This window comes from Pseudopipra pipra, chromosome 27 (genome assembly GCF_036250125.1).
Source record: "Pseudopipra pipra isolate bDixPip1 chromosome 27, bDixPip1.hap1, whole genome shotgun sequence".
Taxonomy (NCBI): domain Eukaryota; kingdom Metazoa; phylum Chordata; class Aves; order Passeriformes; family Pipridae; genus Pseudopipra; species Pseudopipra pipra.
The window spans coordinates 249,506-272,001 of NC_087575.1; the positions used below are offsets into that span (position 1 = coordinate 249,506).

General features: G+C 45.2%; 1 protein-coding gene across 1 annotated transcript in view; it reads left to right on the forward strand.

The window, feature by feature from the left end:
* Nucleotides 1–22,496, forward strand: part of INSR (insulin receptor) — a 58,866-nt gene that overhangs the window by 14,360 nt on the left and 22,010 nt on the right. Inside the window, exons 3-6 of the mRNA XM_064637187.1 lie at nucleotides 18,328–18,643; nucleotides 20,160–20,305; nucleotides 20,884–21,028; nucleotides 21,276–21,490. Coding sequence (XP_064493257.1) covers nucleotides 18,328–18,643; nucleotides 20,160–20,305; nucleotides 20,884–21,028; nucleotides 21,276–21,490 — 822 coding nt within the window. The remainder of the gene's footprint in view (nucleotides 1–18,327; nucleotides 18,644–20,159; nucleotides 20,306–20,883; nucleotides 21,029–21,275; nucleotides 21,491–22,496) is intronic.

A 22,496-nucleotide genomic window follows, 5' to 3' on the forward strand; every position in this document is an offset into this window, starting at 1 on the left:
GGAAACATTTTGTGGTGTTTATATTACTTAGCAACAGCTTCCTGTAATTTTTATGTGCTGGGAATGTCTGTAACCATCAGCTTGGTTTTATTACCTTTGTATGGGAAAGGGGGCTTGAAGCACTGAACAGACTCAGCCAACCCCAAGGGCAAGATATTTTTAAAGCTTCAAACACAAAGGAAATTTTTGCAGTTGCTACTACATGAAGTAGTAGTGGAAGTGCTCCTTTTATTTGGAGATCTGATAAGAGCTGCCTTTTTTCTCTTTGCTAGCCCTGACAAAAGCCAGATGGAAGTTGACACCAGATAATCTCACCAGGGTGTCTGTGCTGACCCCTGCCAAGGAACAGCTTCATTGAGGGCCCCTGGTTGGGGTTGTTGGGGTGTTCACCAACACTGAGACACCCTAAACTAATTCACTTGAACTTATTAAGAGTAGTAAAGAGATTTATGGTGCTTGGGGGTGTGATACAGCCCAGAATTGGGGGAAAAGGGGTGGAAACAGTCCCTCCATACAAATGGCTATTTAAGAGTATTCTACTTTAAAAACAACAAAAAAAACTTATGAAGAAGTAGCTTTTCTCCACTACCCTGGGGTGACACAAGACTGTAGGATTTCAATACAAAAAGGTTTCAACTCACTGAGAAATCCTCTCACACGCAGCTGCAGCTCCCGTGGTCTCACCACACTGATGTTTCTTCAGGTTCTTCACTGCTGCACCTTTACTTGGGAGTGAAGATTTTCTTCTCCTGTCACAATTCCCAACCACACTGTCTGATCCTTTTTATCTTTAGAACTTTGGAAAAATAACATCATAGAAAAATTACTCATCTGACAGTTAATACACATTAAATACAGATAATTCCTCCACATAGACAGAGGTCTTGTCAAGGCAAGAGGTTTTTTATGAGTTAAAAAGGAGAATGAGGTATTTTGCTGCTGATACAGTGAAAACTGAAAAAGTTTTCATCTGGTTTGATCTGAGTTGCTATTTTAATTCTTTTACCCTTAGCCCTCTCTCCAAAACACTTGTTATTTAAGTCTGGGCCCTTGAGGAGGCTGAGAGGAGTTTAAGGCTTCACGTGCAGTGGCTCAGCACTGACGTTACTGGAGATGTTTTTAAACCCCTGTTCGATCCTCAGTGGTGACGCTGGCCCTTGTGAGTGCCAAGGGTGCTGTGCCACAAGTGCTTCAGGTACAACACTTACTTATCCTGCTCCAAGAGCAGTTCCTTATTTGCTTAAACAAGGGAACCTGCACTACCCTTTGTTAGATAAAATACAGGAGACCGAGCACACTTGGCAGACACCAAAATACCATTGTCTGGGCACAGGCATGGACATGGGAAGTCAGAGAATGTAAAAACAATAATAAAGTAATAATTCTGAGCGACAGTTAATGTGTGTTAATGCCTGAATGGGAGAGCAGGAAATGGTTCACGTGGTGTGAGGTGTTTGCTCAGGGAGGAGGAGATGTTTCCTTCACAGCAAATCCTACTGGATGTTCGGGGTGCTTTGGTGCTGTAAGTGAGGATAAGGAATTAGCCAGCTTATATGTCCTGTATGTTTTCCTCTCTTCACCCCTCCTTCATGAAGGCAAGAACAGTTGTTCTGTATTTTAAATATTAAAACTTGTAATTAATTATTAGAGTATTCTAAATCAGATGGAATTCTGATGTCCCTTCACGAATTTAGGCAAATAGAGCAAAATAAATTTAAGCTGGATGATGGTAAAATATTCTTTGATTTTGCAAGGAAAGAACTGGAAATATTTGTTGTTCAAGGCAGTAAAGAGATTGTGAACTGTTGGGTCCATACAAAGAAGTGTATTCAGAGAGTGTGAGCAGACTCACTGAAATATGTCACTTGGCAAAGTTTTCTAAAACATCTTTCTCTGTCAGGAATTGGATTTGACAGGGATTGCCTTTGTAAATAAATTTTGTGTTTAAAAAACGCCAACAAAACACAAAAACTACAAAACTAAACACAAAAAAGGTCAAAACCCCCCAGGTGTGACCAGCACAAAGACTGTTTCTCACTGAAAGGTTGAGGATTTCAGGACCTTTTGATTAATTACAGAGCTGGGGAATAACCAACCATGTCCTGGAGGAAGCAACACTCACCCTCCTCTCAGCTTTGTAACAATAGCTGGGTACAAGTTCAATGATTAGACTTCCCAATTATATCCTATAATTGTCTGCGAGTTCCCATTGGAGGGATGTGAATGGACTTGCTGGGGTGTTTATGCTGCTTAATTAGGGCCAGTGGGTGGGAGAGAAAAAAGGTTGAGTCAGGGAAGGTTGTGGGGATCCTGCCTGAGCTGCTTGGGATGAACCTTTAGTTATTCCAGGCTTGGGTCCCAAGTTTTCTTCTGGTATTGCATAAGTGTGCAGGGAGATACTGGATCACAGCCCTGTGCCTTCAGAGCCTTTATCTTGATTTTTTAGCAGAGGGTACTGAGGGGCACTGGGCTGACGTCATTGGAGAGTCGTCAGCATGGCTTTATTTTGGCTTGTGACATGTAAAACAAACAGAGATTTAACTTTGGCTCCATGTGGTACTTAAATGTTGACTGAGTGGGTATAATGGTTTCATGTGAAGAGTCTGGATTCCTTGTAAATCTAGATTTAAATGAACTGACAAAACAGGGCGGGACACTCGGCACCTGTTCATGTCCAGAAAGTTTTATCATTGGAATTTCCTTCTTCCTTCTTCAAAATAGGTTTAGAATTGCTATTGAGAAGGACAGTCTCTCTGTGACCAGGGGTAGGACCTGAGGGAACAGCTGGAGCTGTGCTGGAGGGTTGGGATGGATCTCAGGGAAAGGTTCTTCCCCCAGAGGGTGCTGGGGCACCAACCAGGCTCCCCAGGGCAGTGGGCACGGCCCCAAGGCTGCCAGAGCTCCAGGAGCATTTGGACAATGCTCTGAGGGCCAGGGTGGGATTGTTGGGGTGTCTGTGCAGGGCAGGAGTTGGACTGAATGATCCATGTGGGTCCCTTCCAGCTCAGGATATTCTGGAATTCTGTCATTCTGTGACACGGGCAGGGCAAGAGGATTCCATGGACTAACATGGAGCTTTTGTACCCTCCATGGGAATTCCTTAATTTGAGATTGTGCTTATTTCCCTGCACAGAGGCTGCCTCCTGGGCACCTTGAGGGGTTGGAGGAAGATGATGTTATGAAGAAAAACCCACAGAAGACTTGGAAAGAAAGTCCGGTTAAAATAATGTTGGGGTTAATTTTCTTCTACTTATTTTTAAAGAACTCAGGGTGTGTGTGCTTTCATTGTCATCATTTTGGTGCACTCCTGAAAAAAAAAAAAAGTGATTTTAATCTTGTGTATCAGGTTAGAGGTGCTTTTTTTTAAGGGTGTCAAGAAATACTGCTCCACTGGAATTGTGATTCGGGCAGTTTAAGCTTTTGCAGACATCAGCTGCCACACTGCAGGTGCTGAAGGACTGACAGGGACTGGGCAGGTGAGTTGTCAGGAGTTAAGACCCTTGTCAGGAATTATGACCCTTGTTCATAGTCCTAATGAGGGTGACAGGTATTTAGCGAGATTGGTCTGATGAACACTAAAATTTGCAAGGTCTTTTTAGCTGGGAAAGAGGAATTTCTTCAATCTGTTTGTAGAACTACTCCATTTTTTTTTTTGTGCAATTTAGAGGCTTCTGGAGCTGCACACATCCTAGTGCTGGTCACCTGGGACTCCCACAGAACTGCCGCTGGTGTGCGGCCATGCTGGAATTTCGGGTCTCTGATGTGATGAGCTGAGCCTGAGCTCAAGTTCCAGCACAAGACTGATGGTTTTTAAGTCAACACACAGAGTTAAGGCAACTTAGGGAGCAAGTTTGTCAGAGATCAGAGAAAATACCTTCAGACTGAGCAGTAAACTCTGCGGTTCTGGTTTCTGGTCCCTCGTGCTTCTCTCAGTTCGCTTTGATCTGACCCCTGAGCACAATTCCTCATGTAGTGGTTTTTAAAATGTGAATTGTCTGGGGCATGGAGGGAGGAGGTTGGTCCCAATGTATTCATCAGAACAAAGCCTGTTGGACTGTAGGAGTGTGAGGAAGGGAAGGTTCACAGGGCAAGGGAGCAAGCACGGCTTGGAGTTGTGTGGCTGCAATTTCCAACTTAATTTTTGATACTTTCTCTGGGTTTGCAGCTGTTGGAGTTTAATTACATTAGCAGCACACAGCAGTGTAAGGGTGTAATCCCTGTGGGGTCACAGGGAAGTAACCATGGGATGGAAGGATTGGGCTCTCCAAGGTGTTCCAGTGGTGCAGGGACAGATGCACCTTTCCTGCTGAGAGGAAGGAGTTGAGTGCTAGGATGTGACATTATCATGTGGCAGTCTGATGACACAAAATGGGGTTGCCCATTTGCTGGCTGATTTTTCCCCCATTGATGTGAAGAGTCCAAATGACACTGGGTGTTCCAGGGATGGATTATTTGGTCTGTCTGAATTTGGCAGCGTCACTTCCGATAATGTGAGGGAGATGCCATCAGCTCTGAGTTGTTCGTTCTGAAATATCTGCAGTAACTGAGAGTTTACTGAGCAACCTGCAGCAAGGAAAAATCAAATTCCAGCTATTGCTCTGACCTGGGCACTGGGAAATCCCTCACACAGAGGCTTCAGACAGACTCTGTCATATCAGCAGCATTTTATGATTGAAGAAGTACATAAAGGATGCTTGGGTTTGAAAGTGGGCTTGACTGGAAAATCTCAGGAATGATGCAGGAAGCTTTATCCCTGTGTTTTGGGTTTCCCAGGAATAAGGCACATGCAATTCCACAGACATCCTGGGATAATGAAGCATTTTTCTGTTGCCATTTTCAACTTCATTAAGGACATCCATGTTGTGTTACAACACTGCAAGAGTTTTAATACTTCATGAGCAGTGGAAGGATTCATTAAAATTTGAGTATTAGACAAATGTTCTCCTTGTTTTTTCTGTGAAGACAATCCAATTATATTCTCTGGGTAGTGAAAACAATGATTTAATAGAATGAACAGGGTTGTTTTTTCTGGTCTTCAGTCTTTTCTGAATGTCTTCTTTCTGAAGTCAGGCTGATCACACTGATGTGTTTACACAGCTTCAGCTGGGGATGAAGGAGTCCAAGAGTTCCCTTTAAGTACCCCTCAAAAGCTCCCAAAAGCCAGAGAGGAAATGGAACTCCTCAGTGTGATGTCTGACTGTCTGAAAGTCTCGCCCAGAGGAGCCTTAACATGGCTTAAAGGAATAAGGCTTTTGTTTTAAAACTGTACTTGAAGTGAAGCCTTTAAAGCTCCATAAACTGTTTCTCTGTTCTTTCAATTCCATGGATTTTAGGCTCCAGGAATCCGTGTTTTTGGCAGAGGGGAAGTGTAGCATATGGTACAGTCTTACCTAAAGACTTCAGGAAAAAGCATTTATGGGGAAACTGGTGCTTTATCTGAAACAACTTCTCACCTCATCAGTGTCTGCACAATTATTAAATTAGCAAAAGAAATGCCGTGTGCAGATTACCTTTTCCTTGAGCTTCTCTTCCACACTCTAATAATCTTATCTCCAGGGCTGCTTAAATAATTCGTGTAATGTTTGGCTGCTCTCTCGGTGCTTGGATACTCAGTTTCTAGTCCACAAAACCAGTCTATTCGAACTTGGTATCTGCATCAAGAGTCAGTTTTTGTTCTGGGAAATATAAAATGTTCTCCTTTGAGTGCGTGAATTTGGAGGGTGTGATAAGAAAAATGTCCCCTTGTTTTGCATGGCTCCGCTGGTGAGAGGAGGAGCTGCTGCATAACGGCTCTTGTTGATCAGCAACGAGGAAGAGCGTGTTGTTTTTCCACATGCTCTAATCTGTGATAACAAAAAGAAGTCCAGATTGTGTTTTTCAAACATGCTTTAGGTCTCTCGGTGCTCAGATTTGCCAGTGACTCTCCGCTGTGGTAACATGTCCATCCACCCAAGGCCTGATTTGAAGTAGCACAGGTTCAAATACGCACTCACTTTGGTGCTGGGGGAGACTGAGCAGGACTCAGCAATCAACTGTCAAGTGTTTTGCTTTGTACTCAGTGTTCTGCAGCAAGTCAAGTGCTGGATATGGACTTTGGTACCACCAGTCTATTCTTGGCACTGCCAACTGTTCTTGGGTGGTTCTGGGCCCTTCTCTGTGACTTCAATAAACTTCAACTGGTGAATGCAGGAAGTGCCTCGAGGCAGAATTTAACTGTAAGATGGGTTTAGACAAACAACCATCAGCAATGTCTTAGGGGAAATGTTTGATGTGGCCTCAGACAAGGTGGATGGACTGGGGGGCATCTCCAAAACTTCTTGGGCTCCCTTCCAGTAGCAGATTGACTCCTGTGTTGTCAGCTCCAAGCTGAGACATGAAACTTCCAAAGCTCGCTTAAGAAAAAGACCCTTTGTCCCTGGAGAAACTGATATGGCTTCAGGTTTCTTGTAGAGGAGAGTGCCATCTCTTTTTCTTGCTCGATAAAGCTGTTTTGTGTGATTCCCCCCCCTCCCCCCACAGAGGACTCTGTCCATTGTCAGGTGATTTCCATATGTTTCCACAGTAACTGCCTGCTGAGGGATCCATGGCTGTAGCATCAATTAGAGCAGCTCTGAATAGTCCTAATTGCTCTGCAGTGGACAGTGCTGATGGTGACTGGTGATTAGACCATAGCTGACTCCCAACATCCCCGAAGCTGAAGGTTTTTAGCACTGTGGCGCACGCCAGCACGGCCGGGTGATGTCAGCAGATCCTGTTCCTCTCCATAGCTGAGCGCAGCTTCACGGGCAGATAATGAGACTTCTGCTACTCCTCCACTTCCTTGTCATTGAACAAAGTGACCTTAATGACAGTCAGTTTTATTTCAAGAGCTCACCAAGGCAGTGGGATGAGATAAAGCAGAATTTTCACAGTTCTGACCATTGACAGTTGGAGCCTTTAACTATTGTGGAAGAAGGATTGAGAAACTCAGATCTCCCCTGAGTTTAATGTAACTTGGGATGATCCAGTTCCCCCGTCGTTGGCCTTGTTGAGATGGCACAACTGGTTTGGCATGAAATACCTTCAGATTACAATTCTCTCTTGCATAGTTTACAAGGAGAAACAGATTAATGGCCTCCAAGGGTGGCTTGTGCAATGTAGTTAATGTTTTTTTTACTCATCTCCAGCTTTTTGGTTTTTTCCTCGGGGTTGTGTTTGTGTGCCTTTTGGTCATTTTTATCACTTCTCACTTGGGTTAGAGCAGCAAAGGGATGTGGCATGGTCACAAAAAACTCTAAGGGTCAGTGTGTTTGCAAGGAGAAGCTGGTAAGCCAAAGGATATGTGGATATCTGGGGAGAGCTGAGCTAGAGGGTTTATGCAGTGCCACATATTCTTATACAGTGAATTAGTTGAAAATGGGCATGCTGGTATGCCGAGGATGACGAGGGCGAGTAGTAAATAAAAATACATTGCACATTGCTTGGCTCTGCAGGCAAGCAGTATCTATTTCAGTACTGCTAAGGAAATTCTTATACCTCGAAATAAACTGTGGCGAGCATGCACAGAGGTTTGGGAAAAGGGGAGGGTGAACAGATTAATGGGCAGGAGCTGAGGAGGCCAAAACAACCCCAGTAGCTGAGAGAATTTTGTATGCGTGCAAATAATTGGTGTATTTGATACTTGTGTACCTGGTAATGAGATACTCAAGAAGTTTGGACAGCGCTCTCAGGCACAGGGTGGGATTGTTGGGTTGTTTGTGCAGGGCCAGGAGTTGGACTGATGATCCTTGTGGGTCTCTTCCAACTCAGCATATTCTGTGATTCTGTGATTTCTCCTTTCTACAGTTCAAATATTGTTTTGGAAAAAACTATTGTAAGTTCAGGGAAAACCACAACACCTATGAAATGAGTGAAGACATGCTGGACACTGTTGAGTTTTGGAGGTATCTACGTGGGAAATAACTGGTAACTGGAGGATCTGTGTGTTAGCCCTGAGGTGAGTCCTGACTGCGTTGGCTGCTCGCTCGGGGTAGGACTGTTCTGATTTGATTCCTGCCAGGCTGGGCTGTGCTGGGAGAGGGCAGCTGCCCAGCAGCTTCTTCCAAGGACTCTGCCTGCTGGGAGAGGCTGCTGGAGCCCTGGAGTCGCCATCCGTGCACTGCTGTCTCCGGTGGTCATACTCTCCTTGGCACAGAGCAGAGCCCTTTATCCTCGAAGTGACTGCAGTGGGACAGAGACTGGCATTGTGATCCCATTCCCTGGCTAACGTGGATTTGGGCAGCAAGCTAAATGACTGCACACTGAATGGTTTATGTGTCCTGGTAATTTAAGGAAGGAAAAAAGATCTGGTTGGTAGAGCTAGCTAGCTCTGCTTCCCGGGAAAATCCACCCTCCAGATATTTCTTTGCATGACTGGCCTTCAGGTGATACTTTACCTTTCTCTCTCCTCATCCTTTCTGGGAGGTGAGGTGGGAAGGGGGATCTGGGATAAGTCCTGTTCCATTTTCCTCTCTGCTTGTTTTCAGCCTCGTCACCCACAAACACAAATTCGCTTTCAGTATCGATGTTTACACTTCATGAAATGCACCGTGAAATTTGCCCAGATTAAAATTTTAACCTCTACCTGACATTTCTGTGTAGATCATTAGTTATCAGCGTAATCTCCTTGTGGTTAATCTTATACTTCCGCCCATTTCATTACCTTTCCCAGTTACGGACAGCTCCATTCTCCTATTTGCTGTGAACTCTGTGTGCTTTTTGGTGTAGATTTGTTATTTTGTGTGTCCGGATTACATTTACAATAACATATCTAAAATTCCATCTTCCTCAGCCCCACACAGCTGCCTGTGTCAGCTTAGCTTTTGTTCTTTCATGGCTTATTTACTACCACATCCTTCCCTGTGGCCTTGAGGAAAGGAATCTTGTCCCTCCCTTATCTCTGCAGAAAGCAAAGGTTAGACATTTCGCCTTGTGCCTTAATCCTATCACTCCTCATTTTCAGGATGGGGTTTGTAGGTAAAAGTAATAACTTGTCTTAGACCTGTGTTTGGAAAAATCAGATGGACCTTGGTCTTAAACCATGACCATATGTTAAAGCCCCTCTGTGGGTCTTGTCTCTGTTTCTCAGGTACCAGCTCCTAGAATCAGAGAATACAGAATATCCTGAGTTTGAAGAGACCCACAAGGATCGTCAGTCCAACTCCTGGCCCTGCACAGACACTCCAACAATCCCACCCTGTCCCTCAGAGCGTTGTCCAAACCCTCCTGGAGCTCTGGCAGCCTTGGGGCCGTGCCCACTGCCCTGGGGAGCCTGGTTGGTGCCCCAGCACCCTCTGGGGGAAGAACCTTTTCCTGATACCCCTCCCAAACTGCCCTGACACAGCTCCAGCTGTTGCCTTAGTGTCTTGTCCTGATGCAGCACCTTCTCTCACTAAGCACTGACCTGCTGACTCCTTATTCTGGTCAGTCCCTGCTGCCCATCACTAAGAAATAAATTGGTGAGATGAGACACTTGCCCCCAGCACTGATTTGGGAGAGGTGGTTCACATCCTGTTGGTTCAGAGAGGAGATCTGTATTCAAAATAGAGACTTTATATTCAATTAAAAGTGAAGAGGGATGTTTGCAAGGTGCTGTACATTGGAGAGTAATATATAGTTAAATATTAACGTGAAGCTTTCATGAGGCTCCCAGGTGGCATGAACCATTGAATGATAACACCAAATCCTCAGGTTGTTATAAGGATTGAAATTTAACGAACCATAACAACAGGAAAACAGCCTCGTTGCTGGGAGTAAAATTATGATCAAAGCTTTACAGGAAAATGCTCCAAATTAACGTTAAATATTCTGGTCTTGGTCTAAATTACAAGTAGTCTCTTCTGATGTAGAGAATCAATTACAATATGAGGTGGCTGAGGTACAAACTACTTTAAGATGAACTCCTCCTTACAAACCCCCATGTTCCCCAGAGGTGCTCTGAGCATTTCTGCTCCTTTTTGTAGGGAGACAGATTTCATTTAGTGGCTCTTTTGCAAATCAGGGAGGGGCTGGGGCTCAGAAACTTCTGGCCTTGCAGTCCTTGGGTACCTGAGGGACAGAAATCAGAGTGGTGGCTTCTTAATCTGCTTCAATTATAAGCCATCAAAGGCACTGACAGCACCGAAGCCTGGAGTTAGTATCAATTTGCACAGGGTATTATCCACAGAGATAACTGTCTGTGGGCTCCAGGTTTTGCCTGAAGATGTAGTGTCAATTTTGGGGGTTTACATATTAAATAAAAACAAGCCGGCAAGTAGAAGTGGGTGCTTATTCCTGATCCCTTAACTGTGCTAAGCTCCCATGTAATTTTGAACACAAAGTACAAGGAGCAGGCTTGATCTGCTTGCCAGGGAATGGCACAACAGCACTGTTGTGGACTCTGGGTAAAGTATTTACAACTTCTCGTCGCTATCCTGGTGTGCACTTTGTGACACTTGTCCCTCCTTTAACAGTGCTGCTGTGTTTTCAAATCAAACTCCATGTTTTGGTAGTTTGAGCTTGATGGCCAACAGCTTTAGCCTGATTTGTGCAAGTTGTTTGTACCTGCTTGGGAAATCAACTTGATTGAAAGGTGCCATGAGAATGCAAACAGACCTAATCTTGACTTTTAATTTCTTTATTAGTTCTATTTTTTTCAGCTCAAGATGCTTTGCTGTGTAAGTTCACCTCATGAGGTACTTGCAGCCATGGTGTAAGCACCATGAGCATAAAACACAGGAAAAGAAGATGTTTCTTGGATCTTTGTTCTGACTGGGCAACGTTAGGGATACTCAAGTGGGAGACATCCAGTTACTTGCGTAAATAGTTGGGGTGACAGAGGACAGCAGGAGTGAAAACCTTCAAGGGAGAGATACAGAAAGGTCTAGAAAATCCATTAAATGACAGCCTGTCCTGAAGGTTCAGTGGAAGAAGCTGAGGGACTTGCATTGCTGAGGGTTGTAGGGGTTGTAGCCTAAGTCCCATCCCTAAAAATAAGAGACAATAGTTGGGCTGTTTAAGTCCAGCCATTAGATCCGAATTCACACAGGGCTTTGTACACCTGGGCACAGGGACTGAGTACATTGTGCACTCAGTGTGGAGCTGGAGAAGCTCATTTACAAAGGTTGTCACTTCCTAAGAAGATGAGGAACAAGTGACCAAAGGCATCATGGATCCATTGCCATTGGTGGCTTCCTCCGGGCTTCATCATATTGAGATGACTTAGATATAAACATATTTTATATATTATATAAATAAAAGTATGGGCGTGAATACGTATGTGTGCATGTTTATGTGAGCTCCTCGTGGCATGTTTTCCATGTTCCCTGGCACAATTCCCATAGGAGCAAATACGTAAATTCCAGAGAAATGCCCACCAGCAGGTGTAGTACAGATGATAATAAATTACTCCACAGTCTAAACAGCAGAAGGTTGGCATGGAGGGGACTGTGGTTCTGGAGAGATCTCCTGTTATCCACCCCTTTCCTCTGTAAACAGCCCAACTCAACCTTTCCCCCTATCTCCATTCAACAACTTCCACAGACCTCCAAGTCCTCCACTATCGCGCCTGGACAAGGTGGCACAGAGCTCCAAACCCTTTTATCTTGTCTGAACTCACGTTTGCTGATCCTCACAGGTCCACACAACAGTACCAGCATCCCCACTGGCTTTAGCTGTAGTGGCTGTTCCTGGCTGGGAACACCGGCTCCGGTTTGGAATATTGGAGAGGTTCTGTGTAGCTCCACTCGAGCACGTAATTTGTGAAAGGGTTGGGAGGAGAAACAATTTTTTTCTTATCCTCACTGATAAGAGTTGTAATGTTGTCCTGAGAAATGTCAATGGGAAGAGTTTCCTTTACGTTGTAGAAAGTGTGTTGTTTTTGGAAGTCACTGTCCATGGGAAGGGAGGCACCTGCAGTTAATTTTATCTGTTCCTGTGTAAATAGGGACCTCCTAACGTTCCCAACTCGCAGTTCAGTGGGGTCATGGCATTATGTACTGTAATATTTTATAAATAACACTTTATTTTAGTGCTGATTGTAAAATCTTGGATTTATTTGGCACTTGCTCCTTCCTGAGTTGGTGCTGAGAACTGCAGCCCTGCGTGTGGGTGACGGTGTCTGGGCCGGTGGCTTTTGGGAGGGTTGTTCCTTCGCTGTCTTTGGTGTTGGGAGAAAGGGAGGGATGAATGTTGTTAGAGCAGCTGAGCTCTGGGAATAAGTGACATCGAATTCACTTGAGCATCTTGTGATATTTCCTGAATTTTGCTTGATCTGGGCATTGCCAGCAGGATTTTGGGAGCAGCGTGTTAACTTCTTATTTTTTGTTCTGTTCTAGTTTCTGCATTTATTTTGTAGATTCAGGAAGGGCTGGGAGAGCTGCTGTTGTTGGTCACTGAGGTGATCAAAAGTCCTTATGCTTTTTACAGGCCACTGGACCTTTCCAACCCTATTCCTCCCAGGCACATTAATGCCATCGTGGTGTCCTGGGAGCAGTGTGTCCAGGAAAGCCCAGAACTGCTGCAGGTGGGTTTGGGGTTTAGGTTTCTGCCTCTCTGGTCTTGGTGACATGAAATAATAATTGAAGGAATAATCCACCATCCAGTGGGGTTGGCACCAACCCTCTGTCCACACTCTCTGCTGTGGGTTTTAGATTTACACCCAGTCTTCATTGGACACAGTTTTGTTTAATTTAATAGCTCTTTTCAGCCTTTTGGCACATTAATGCACTGGGATTAGGTGTTGTCTTGATATGTTCAGATCAAATAAATACTCATAAGGAAATAGAGGATCATGGGTAAAAAAAGTTAAAAATTGTTTTAGGGGTAAAAATTATGTTTCTAGAACCCTGTAACAAATGGGACACAACAACATTGTGAATCTGGAGTCTTGACAGGAAGAGTATGAGTTAATCTTGAGGAAAAGCGATCAATTAAAAAACACTATGCATGTACAACAGGATTTAATACATTTTATAAGGAGGTAAGATCCATATGGATTTCCATAACAGCGATGCCACTCAGCACTCGCAGCAGCTCAGGAAACAAGCCCAAGCTCTGTAGTACTAAATTAAGATCACATGCTTGCAACACACTCCCAGGAGTTACTGCCGGGGGCGATTAGTCCTTGCATTTCTTTTTTTTTTTTTTTTTTCCCCTTGTTGGCTTTGTTTTTGTTTAGAACCACAAGAACCCATTGCTGTGGAGCTCATTATTGCCATGACACTGTTAGGAAAATAAATTACACTTCCCTCTGTGAGAGTAACTCGAGTAGGATCCTCTGTGTGGGGGGGTGTGGGTGTGTGTGTGTGGGGGGGTGTGTGTGTGCAGGGCTGCTCATGGATAAATTTATATGTCAGATATCGCAGCCATTTACAGTAAGAGGAAAATGCCATGGGGACGTGCAGAGCTCTGCGATCCTGTTTCTGTGGGACTCTGGCTTTGGATCCTACGCGTGTGCACGTCATCCAGCGTTACCCTAAGCCCAGCTCTGGCACCGGCCCATATGTGTGGCAGCCAAAGAAGGCATTTTAAGCTGTGGCAAAGCGGGGTTCGTGCTGGCTCGCTCCTCCCTTCCTCCTCCTGCTTATAAATACACCATGTGAATTAAATGCTCGCTGGGCATCAAAACCCATGGTAGCCCTTAAATTGCATTAAATTGCATTAGGCTGATGAGTTTTGTGCCCGTGGTGGGAGGCGAGGGCTCATTTGGGAGCTGGCAGGGTTAAGATGTGTTTGCCTTGTGCAGATAGCAGGCGGTTGGATGCCTCCCTGTGCAGGCAGCAAATGCATTGGCTGAGGTTGAGGGCGGTTCTCCTGCCACAGTTGTTTTCTGTCCTGGACTTTGTTGGATCTGGAGCCTCCTAATTGCCTTGTCTGTAATCAAAATACAGCTTGTGTAACTCGGAACAGACAGTGCGAGGAGGGTTTGCTCCTTGTTGCTGGACTTGTTATTGCATCGTAGAAAGATCAGGTCGATCCATAACAAATCGTTCCCAAAATCATGTGAGAACCTCTGTCCCTGGGCAGCACATGTGAAGCATCTTGACTTTCATGCATGTGGTTTAGAATTTATCCTTAATGAACTGTCATCTTCTCATCACACCCAAACCACCATCCTTGTGAATACCGGTTCAACTCACCCAGGACACTGCTATTTTGGACTTGATGATCCTTGTGGGTCCCTCCCAACTCAGAATATTTTGTGATTCTCCTGTGATTCTATTTAAACCCACCCAATGGCAGAGAATCACAAAGGAACAGCAAAACTCAGCCTGAGTGATCTTTTTTCCCTCTTTTTCGGACAATTCACTGTTTTGGTAGCAAAGACCTAACACAAATGTTTTTAATCTTACTTCAGTATTCAGACAAACTGTTCATTAGCTGAACAGCTTAATGCTTAATTGACTTGCCTGTTAAATATGGATCTCCTGGTTACCTGTGTTGGCTCAGGAATATGTTTACAGTATCAGTGTGTTTTGTTTCCACCTGGAGCACAGGGAAGTGGTGAAACATGGGAGCAATCACAGAGGTAGAAATTCCTTTGCGCTGACTCTGCTGCCTTCTGTTCCCCCCAGCTGGGCCTCAGCACCATGAAGAAATGTCTGTCTGAATCCCTAATCAGAAAGGTTTGGAAAATGCATTGTTTCCTCAGTCTTGGGAGCCACATTTGCAGAGAGTTAAATATTTAGTCATCCATGGAACAACAGGTTTGAACATCTTGTGTCGTCTCGGTTTCTCCCCCGTCCAGGGCACGTTATTTAGGAATCAGGCTGCTTGTCAGCTTTGGGACGGGGATTTTAAATGTCCAGTTCTTCTAGATCTGCTGCCGAGGTGTCGTGGCTGTTCTGCTCAGCTTTGCTCTGGTGCTGCAGCCCTTGTTTCTGCAGCAGCTTTTGTGGTTTGGTGTGGTGGCTTCTGCCCCTTCCCTGTAGTAGCTGTTCCCTTGTCTCTCACAGGGATTTATGAAGTTCCCTTTTGATTTTCTATGAGGAATGAAGAGAGTTAATTTTTTGTCATACTGAGAGCAGGGCACTGCGTTGCCCGAAAGTCTCCCACAGCATTAACCAGAGGCTGGGAGGGTGTGGGTGCCACATCTGAGCCTCCTCACATTGTACCACGTTATGCCACAGCTTCTAAAAGTGCCATCTGAGAATTACAGAGTATGCAGAGTTAGAAGGGACCCACAAGAATCATCGAGTCCAACTCCTGGCCCTGCCCAGGACACCCCAACAATCGCACCCTGTGCCTGAGAGTGTTGTCCAAACACTCCTTGAGCTCTGGCAGCCTTGGGGCTGTGACCACTGCTCTGAGGAGCCAGTCTTTTTGCAAAGGGGCAAATTTACATGGGCTAAAGACAATTATTGGAGTCTGCAGACCTCAGTGGCAAAGGGGTAATTGGGGTGCACTTGCTCAGCACAAACCTATTCAGTGTAGTCCTGCAGTGAAAGCACAACATGGCAGCAAAAAACCCAAACAAAACCTGCCATCTGACCCGTCTGAGTCACAAAACCTGTAGTATTAGTTATAAAAAGCCATAGTGAAGATACTCTGGAGAGGTTTTACATGACTCCCTGACATGCAGACTTTGATAATGTCACACCGACATCTGTTCAGGATCTTGGGTAATGAGGATTTGCACAAAATAGTGATTGACAATCTCTGGTCTTGAGTGCTTAATGGAAAAAAAGCTGTTGCCTTGGGTGCTTTGCTTTCTTTGAGCTGTCTTTGAGGCATCAAAAGCTTGTGGAACAGGAAAAAGAGAAACGTTAAGAACGGTTTAAAAGTATTTCAATTGTACCTTCTAAGAACCTCTAGAGTGGAGACTTGAAGCAGTTTCTACCTTGTGAATATTTGCAGCTGAGTTCAAAATGTGTAAATAAGCACAGGGCTTTGAAGATTAGTTTCCATAACAAATTAAATAAAAATATTGTGTGGCAGAATGTTAAGTAGGTGCCATGTGTCACCGGGAGCTTTGGATGAGGGCCAGCTTTTCCCAGTTCCCCGTCTGTTCCCCTGACTTCTTGGGAAACAAGGGCTGTCTTTTGAATAGTTTAAACTTTGTAGTTCTGAAAACCCAGGAAAATATCCTTCTGCAGGAACACTGGGACTTGTGCTGCTAGCACTCGCTCTCCGGCTCCCACAAACCATTCCTGCCTGCATTTCCCAGTTTGCTTCCCAGCTGGATGCTGTTCCTGCTCCAGGGAGGTACCAGACAGTGTATGAGTCCTTGCAGGACATCTCTGTGTCAGGGGAGGTGTGGGAGAAACAGCCCAGGCTTTTCCCCCACCCATAAACCTTAGTTTAGACTGGAATTAGTAAGTTTGATAATGTTTTGGACTAAATTCTGGAATTTTCTATTGCCAGTATTTCAAATAAACTGTTGCTAGACAGTGCTCATCTATGGCCTGGTAAGGAATGTATAACCATTTAAAACATCCATGTGTAACCATTTAAAAAGACTATGTATAACTATTTAAAACAAGCTTCTTATTTTATATTAAGTCTAATACAAGGTGTCATCTGCAAGTTGCTGCTATTTGGCTGTTGCATTTCAATCAGTTGTGACAGATTCACAAAACATTGCTAGAAAAGGGCAAAAAGTTGGTCAGCATGAAAGAAAATTAATTGAAACACGGTCCTGTATTTCTTGTTAATGGATGAATTGTGAGGGATGCACAGAGAAAACACCTGCAGTGAGTGACTGACATGGAAGCAGTAAGATATTTGAGATTAAATTATCCTTGAGATAGAATTTCTACTTTGTCCATTTCATGCTTCCTCAGCTGGAACAAACTAGTGGTTGCTCATCTTTACTACCTCATCTACTGCTGCTTATTCCAAGAATGGCATTAACAGCTTTACCACACTTAATTCTGCAATCCCTTAACGTGGGGTGGAGGGGGATTTTCTTCCTAACCACAGCTGGGGATTGGATCCTCCAAACACGGGCAGCACATACTGGGGGTCCCACATGCTGCTTCTGTGGCTGAATGAAACTGCACCACGTTCCATGACTGCTCTGCTCACATGTGTTAACCAGAAATTAAAGATAACACTTCACCCCTGAACACTAGGGTGGCTGGGGCCTCCCCAAATGGAGCCCTTCCTGCTTTGACACTGAGTATTGGACACAAAGCCTGGGGAATCTTGAGGCAGATGGTGTTAATTCAGGACTTATCTCTGTATCCCTTCACTGAGGCAGGACATCAGGAGCTGTTCAGCTGTACCTTCAGACAGAACCCTCTGGTTTAGTGAGAACAAGGTGGTGTCTTGATCTGTGCCTTGGCAATTCACAGCTGTATCCCAAAGACGATGGGGATAAATCCAGACCCACATCCCCCACGTAAAGCCCTTCCTTTTGCTGTGTCAGAGCCAGGCTTGGTGTTGGTTCTTGCTCTCAGAGTGCTGATTGCAGCTTTGTTCTGTCCTTCCTGACGTGAAGTTCTGTGGCGTGTTCTGGATTAAGCAGTTGGATTTAATCGGTTCAGCCTTGTTTGAACCACTAAGACTGAGCGTGGAGGTGCTGAGGGGCAGGACTGACCTTCCCTCGGGAGCTTCCCTGGGTTTGCTCAGCTGCTCCTCACCGCGTTACTCATAGTGTTTGCTCTGGGCTGTGCCACTGGTTTCAAAGCCCAAACCGCTCGTTAAAGGTATTGTGGGGCACTAAGTAATTGGTAATTAAAAAATAAACCATAAAAATCTCAAGCAATAACACTCATGGGTGTTCTTCTTTATGGAGCTGTTGAGAGAGTCACCGAAGAGCTTGTGTTGGTTCAGGGCAGTAGGATTCCTCCGGGAAACTGGTGACAGGATGAGAGAGAGATGGGAAAAAATTCCTGATAAAGCTGAAGGGTTGTGTTAAAAGAATTGTTGGACACGTGTTATTCACAGCATTACTATGGGAAACTTAAAATTCTTAAACTAAGAAGCAAGAACTTTCTGGCTGAAACAGGCTGTCCCAGGTTGGGACTCTACAGCTCTTACCGTAGAGTCCGATCACTCCCGAGCTTCGGAAATAGTGTTGGAGTCACCAAAGCTCTCCTGGAGCCTCATAGCGCTGAACTCAGGAAAAGGAAAGTCACTTTTCTCTTTTTGAAGATGAGCATTAATGAGTTGTGAGGATGAATGATAACACTCTTCAAAAACATTATTAAACTGTGGAATTTTCACTGAAAAGTGGAGATGAGGCACCTGCGCTTTGTGGTTGCCTCTTTGAAAGGGAAGATACCAAAGCAAGCAGGACCAAGTGCCACAGCTTGTGAGCTTTCAGGGTCACAACATCACTGGGTTGTTCTGTGACTCTCACTTGCCTCTGATGTTTTCTCTCCCCAGTTTGTCCAGCTGCCTGCAAGTCCCAGGGCTGCACCTCGGACGGGCAGTGCTGTCACAGTGAGTGCCTCGGGGACTGCACGGAGCCCAGCGACCCCGAGAAGTGCGTGGCCTGTCGCAACTTCTACCTGGAAGGGAAGTGTGTGGACAACTGCCCCCCTGGGTACTACCGCTTCGAGGGCTGGCGCTGTGTGACCTTCAGCTTCTGCCAGGAGCTGCACAACAAGTGTAAGAACGCCAGGGAGTCAGGGTGTCATGTCATCCACAACAATGAGTGTGTCCACGAGTGCCCCTCGGGGTACATCATGAATTCCAGCAAGTAAGTACATGGTCTGCAGGTAAAGAATCCATGCTGAGGTTTTTGGGGCTGTGCTTTCGTCTCGCTTGGACATGGGGTTTGTGTTCTCTGTGAACACCAAGAAAAGTTTCCGGCTTTGGAGCGTCTGTAACAATCACCTGGTTGGTCTCCTTTAATATGATTTACAAACTAATACCTTGCTAATTCAATCCATTAAAAGCAGACAGCTCTAACCTACCATATGCTAGGAGTTTATTCTTCCCTTGGCCTCCCTTGTTCCCTCTCAAGTTTGGAAAAGGTGCGAAAAGGGAGATTGAGAGAGAGGACAAGGAAGAAGAGCATCCTCAAATTGGAACGGTCTTTCTGTAGTAGAGTGGGAGGAGGGAGATGGGCAGTGGAGAGGCTTTAGCAGCCCTGTTTTCCTCCCCTCTAGAGCAGCCTCAGGGCAGAAAGCTAGGCTGGAAAACGCAACAGGGAGAGGTTGTGGCTGGAAAGTGCAACAGGGAGAGGTCATGGCTAATCAAAAGAGTGCAGCATCCTTTGAGTGGATCGTTCTCAGAATATCTGTCCCTCATCCCTGTAATTACTTTCATTGAGCAGGTTCAAGCTGTGCCAGACATAAATGCACAATGTAACAAACAAAATAGACAGCCATTCTGTCTATTCCCAGGGTTTTTCGACAAAGGAATTAAATAATTTATGTTGCTGAGCTGTTTATCACTGAAAACTTTGTTGTTTGTCCCGTAACACCATTATATATTGTGATGAGTCAGATTTCCTATGAGTATTGGTAGCTTTGTGATCGCATGTATTTGCTCCTGCCATAATAAATTTCAGGGAATTCACTCTAACAGGACTTTTTATGCCATTTCCTGTTTTGCTTTTCAGAAAAATGAACAAGCAGCCCCAAAGTAGCTCTGCTGGTTGTGTAACAGCACCATGGCCTCTCCCGTGCTGTTCCAGGCTGCTGCCAGTGGGACCTCACAGCTCTGTTCCCTGCTTTTCCTAGAGCATTTCTTTCTCTGAACTAGTTGGGAACACATTTTTGTGGTGTCGCGACCAGGGCAAGCGATGAGCTCGCAGTATTTCCCCAGAGCACAAAGCACATACTTGCCTTTTTTAAAGCAGCTTTATGTACAGTCTTCAATCAGAGGATTCCCAGATGAAGGGCCAGCTCATCAATTACATGTTTGGTTAACGATCTTGGGATGAAGACTGGGTTTGTTGGTCTTGAAACCCTTGGTATGTAGAGCACTGAGCAGCATCGTGGCGAATGGACTCTTCAGAATAACAAAAATCACTTTGTCCTGGTTTCTGTTATGTAGGAAGAGAGGGAGTGATTTATGTTTGAAATGTGGAAATGATAATTTAAAGAATTTTTTTCAGGACCAGGTTGGACAGGGCTTGGAGCAACCTGGTCTAGTGAATCCCATGACGTATTCCCAGGACACCAGTGCTTTTGGGAATTGCTGGGGATGCCCCAGGTGACATTCCATGTTAAGCATCATCCCTGTATCCCAACTGTCTTGTTTTCCAGCCTGCACTGCACGCCCTGTGCGGGGCCCTGTCCCAAGGTCTGTGACTTTGGGAAGGAGAAGACAATCGACTCAGTGACATCGGCGCAGGAGCTCCGGGGCTGCACAGTTGTCAACGGCAGCCTGGTTATAAATATCCGGGGAGGAAGTAAGTGCTCCGTGAGTGAGGACTGGGCAGCACGGGATGGCAGGGCAGGGAACGTGACACCAGCCCTGAGCTGGGGCTTTTCTGGTGACCGGTGACAGCACCCAAGGGAATGGCCTGGAGTTGTGTCAGGGGAGTTTGAGGTTGGATATTAGAGAAAGGTTCTTCCCCCAGAGGGTGGTGGGGCACTGAACAGGCTCCCCAGGGCAGTGGTTGCAGCACCAAGGGTGCCAGAGCTCATCAAGTGTTTGGATGATCCTCTCAGGCACAGTGTGTGCCTCTTGGGGTGTCCTGTGCATGACCAGGAGTTGGACTGGATGATCTTGTGGGTCCCTTCCAACTCAGTCTGTTCTGGGATTTTCTTTTGCTTTGACCACCCTGAATCTTAGGGGGATTCAGAAAAATAACCACTAAGCAAAGGCTCTTGAGGTTATTGGTTATTTGGATTTTTGTGTTAATTGAATTTTTTAAGGTCTCATGAATTAACATAAACCAGTTCTGTTTAATGTATTTGGGCTCTGATATCGATGTTTCTTCTCAGTGATATCAGAGAACTAATCCCAATGTTTTCCTCTTCATAGATAACATAGCAGCTGAGCTGGAAGCAAATCTTGGCTTGATAGAAGAAATCTCAGGTTACCTCAAAATTCGCCGCTCTTATGCCTTGGTTTCTCTTTCTTTTTTCCGGAAGCTCCATCTGATTAGAGGAGAAACACTTGAAGCTGGGTGAGTTCCCTCAAAAGACACTGTATTTGAATGCTTTGAAGTGCAAGGAGTGCCAGTGCTATCAGAACGATTTGTATTTGGAAACAATTCATAAGTTATTTTTAAACATTCTTCTGCCCACGGATTGTGCCCTACCAGGGGAGACAGTTTGCATTCACTTTTCTTTGGTGTCTGGGTTAGTGCACGAAGAAAAAGGAGTTTTCAGTGGATCCCCTCCCAACCCATGTTTTCATTCTTCTTCTTTCAGCAATTATTCATTTTATGCCTTGGACAACCAGAACCTCCGCCAGCTCTGGGACTGGAGTAAACACAACCTCACTATTGCGCGAGGCAAACTCTTCTTCCACTATAACCCCAAGCTGTGCTTGTCAGAAATCCACAAGATGGAAGAGATCTCTGGGACTAAGGGGCGTCAGGAGAGGAATGACATAGCCCTGAAGACCAATGGGGATCAAGCCTCATGTAAGAGTCTCAGAATGCAGCCAGACTTGCCTCAGTACCATCCTCACACTCCTATTTCCCTCAGCCTGGCCCATAATGTTTGTCCAGGGACTGTCCTTGTACTTTTGGTAAAGCACCAGACTTGCCACTTGAGTAAAGTCCTATGCCATGAGAAAAAGTCCTCACAGTTCTCCCTCTGGAAGGTGCCTGCCTTGCCAGCTTTGATCCCCAAAGTTTGCTCTCCGTGGGCTCTGCTGGGAAGTTTTTTGGGCTGAGAGTATTATTTTTGAAGAGTTTAGCACAACATAACCTTGGTCCGGCTGGGACTTCGTGTTACTGCCGAGTACCTGATTAATAGTCATAACCTCCTTTTCCCATGTCATGAGGTGACAGTGGGCACACAGAATAAACACGGGAGAAAGAGGATTTCCACCCATCCCTGGAGCCATGTGAGGAAATTGCAAATACAACAGTCAGGGAAATTTTCCAACAGTTTTTGCTGTGCTTCTCAGAGGTTTTTAAGCTAATGGCTTTCTTCAGGAACAATGATAAGGCAGTGCCTGTGTCAGCATGGTTAAGGCACTGAAGTTGTGCTCCTGAAGATGTAGTTTTGAAGATAGTTTTTTTGGCAGCAGTGCTGCCATAAATGCACCCCTTCTGCCCCCCCAACCCTGCTGTTTGTTCCCTTTCTGTGGCACACAATCTCCTTTCCCTGTATGTGCCAGTAAGACACTTACAAGGCCGTGTGGTGAAGCAGACTGTGGGGATAGAAAATACCCAGCTTTGTTCTTAGCTGGTGGTATCTCTGCTCTGATTCTTTACTTGCCTGCACATAAGAACAGGAGCACACACAGGTTAACATGAGATGCTTATGCAGGTATTGCCAGCAAAAAGCCCAGTATTAATTAAACTGTGATTTCAGATCCTTGCCCACACCCTGCAGTGCAGTTTGGATCATCCTGTGGATGCTCTGTCCCTCTGCTTTTGGGGACAGCACTGCTAAAGGTCCCTTCCAACCCAAACCATT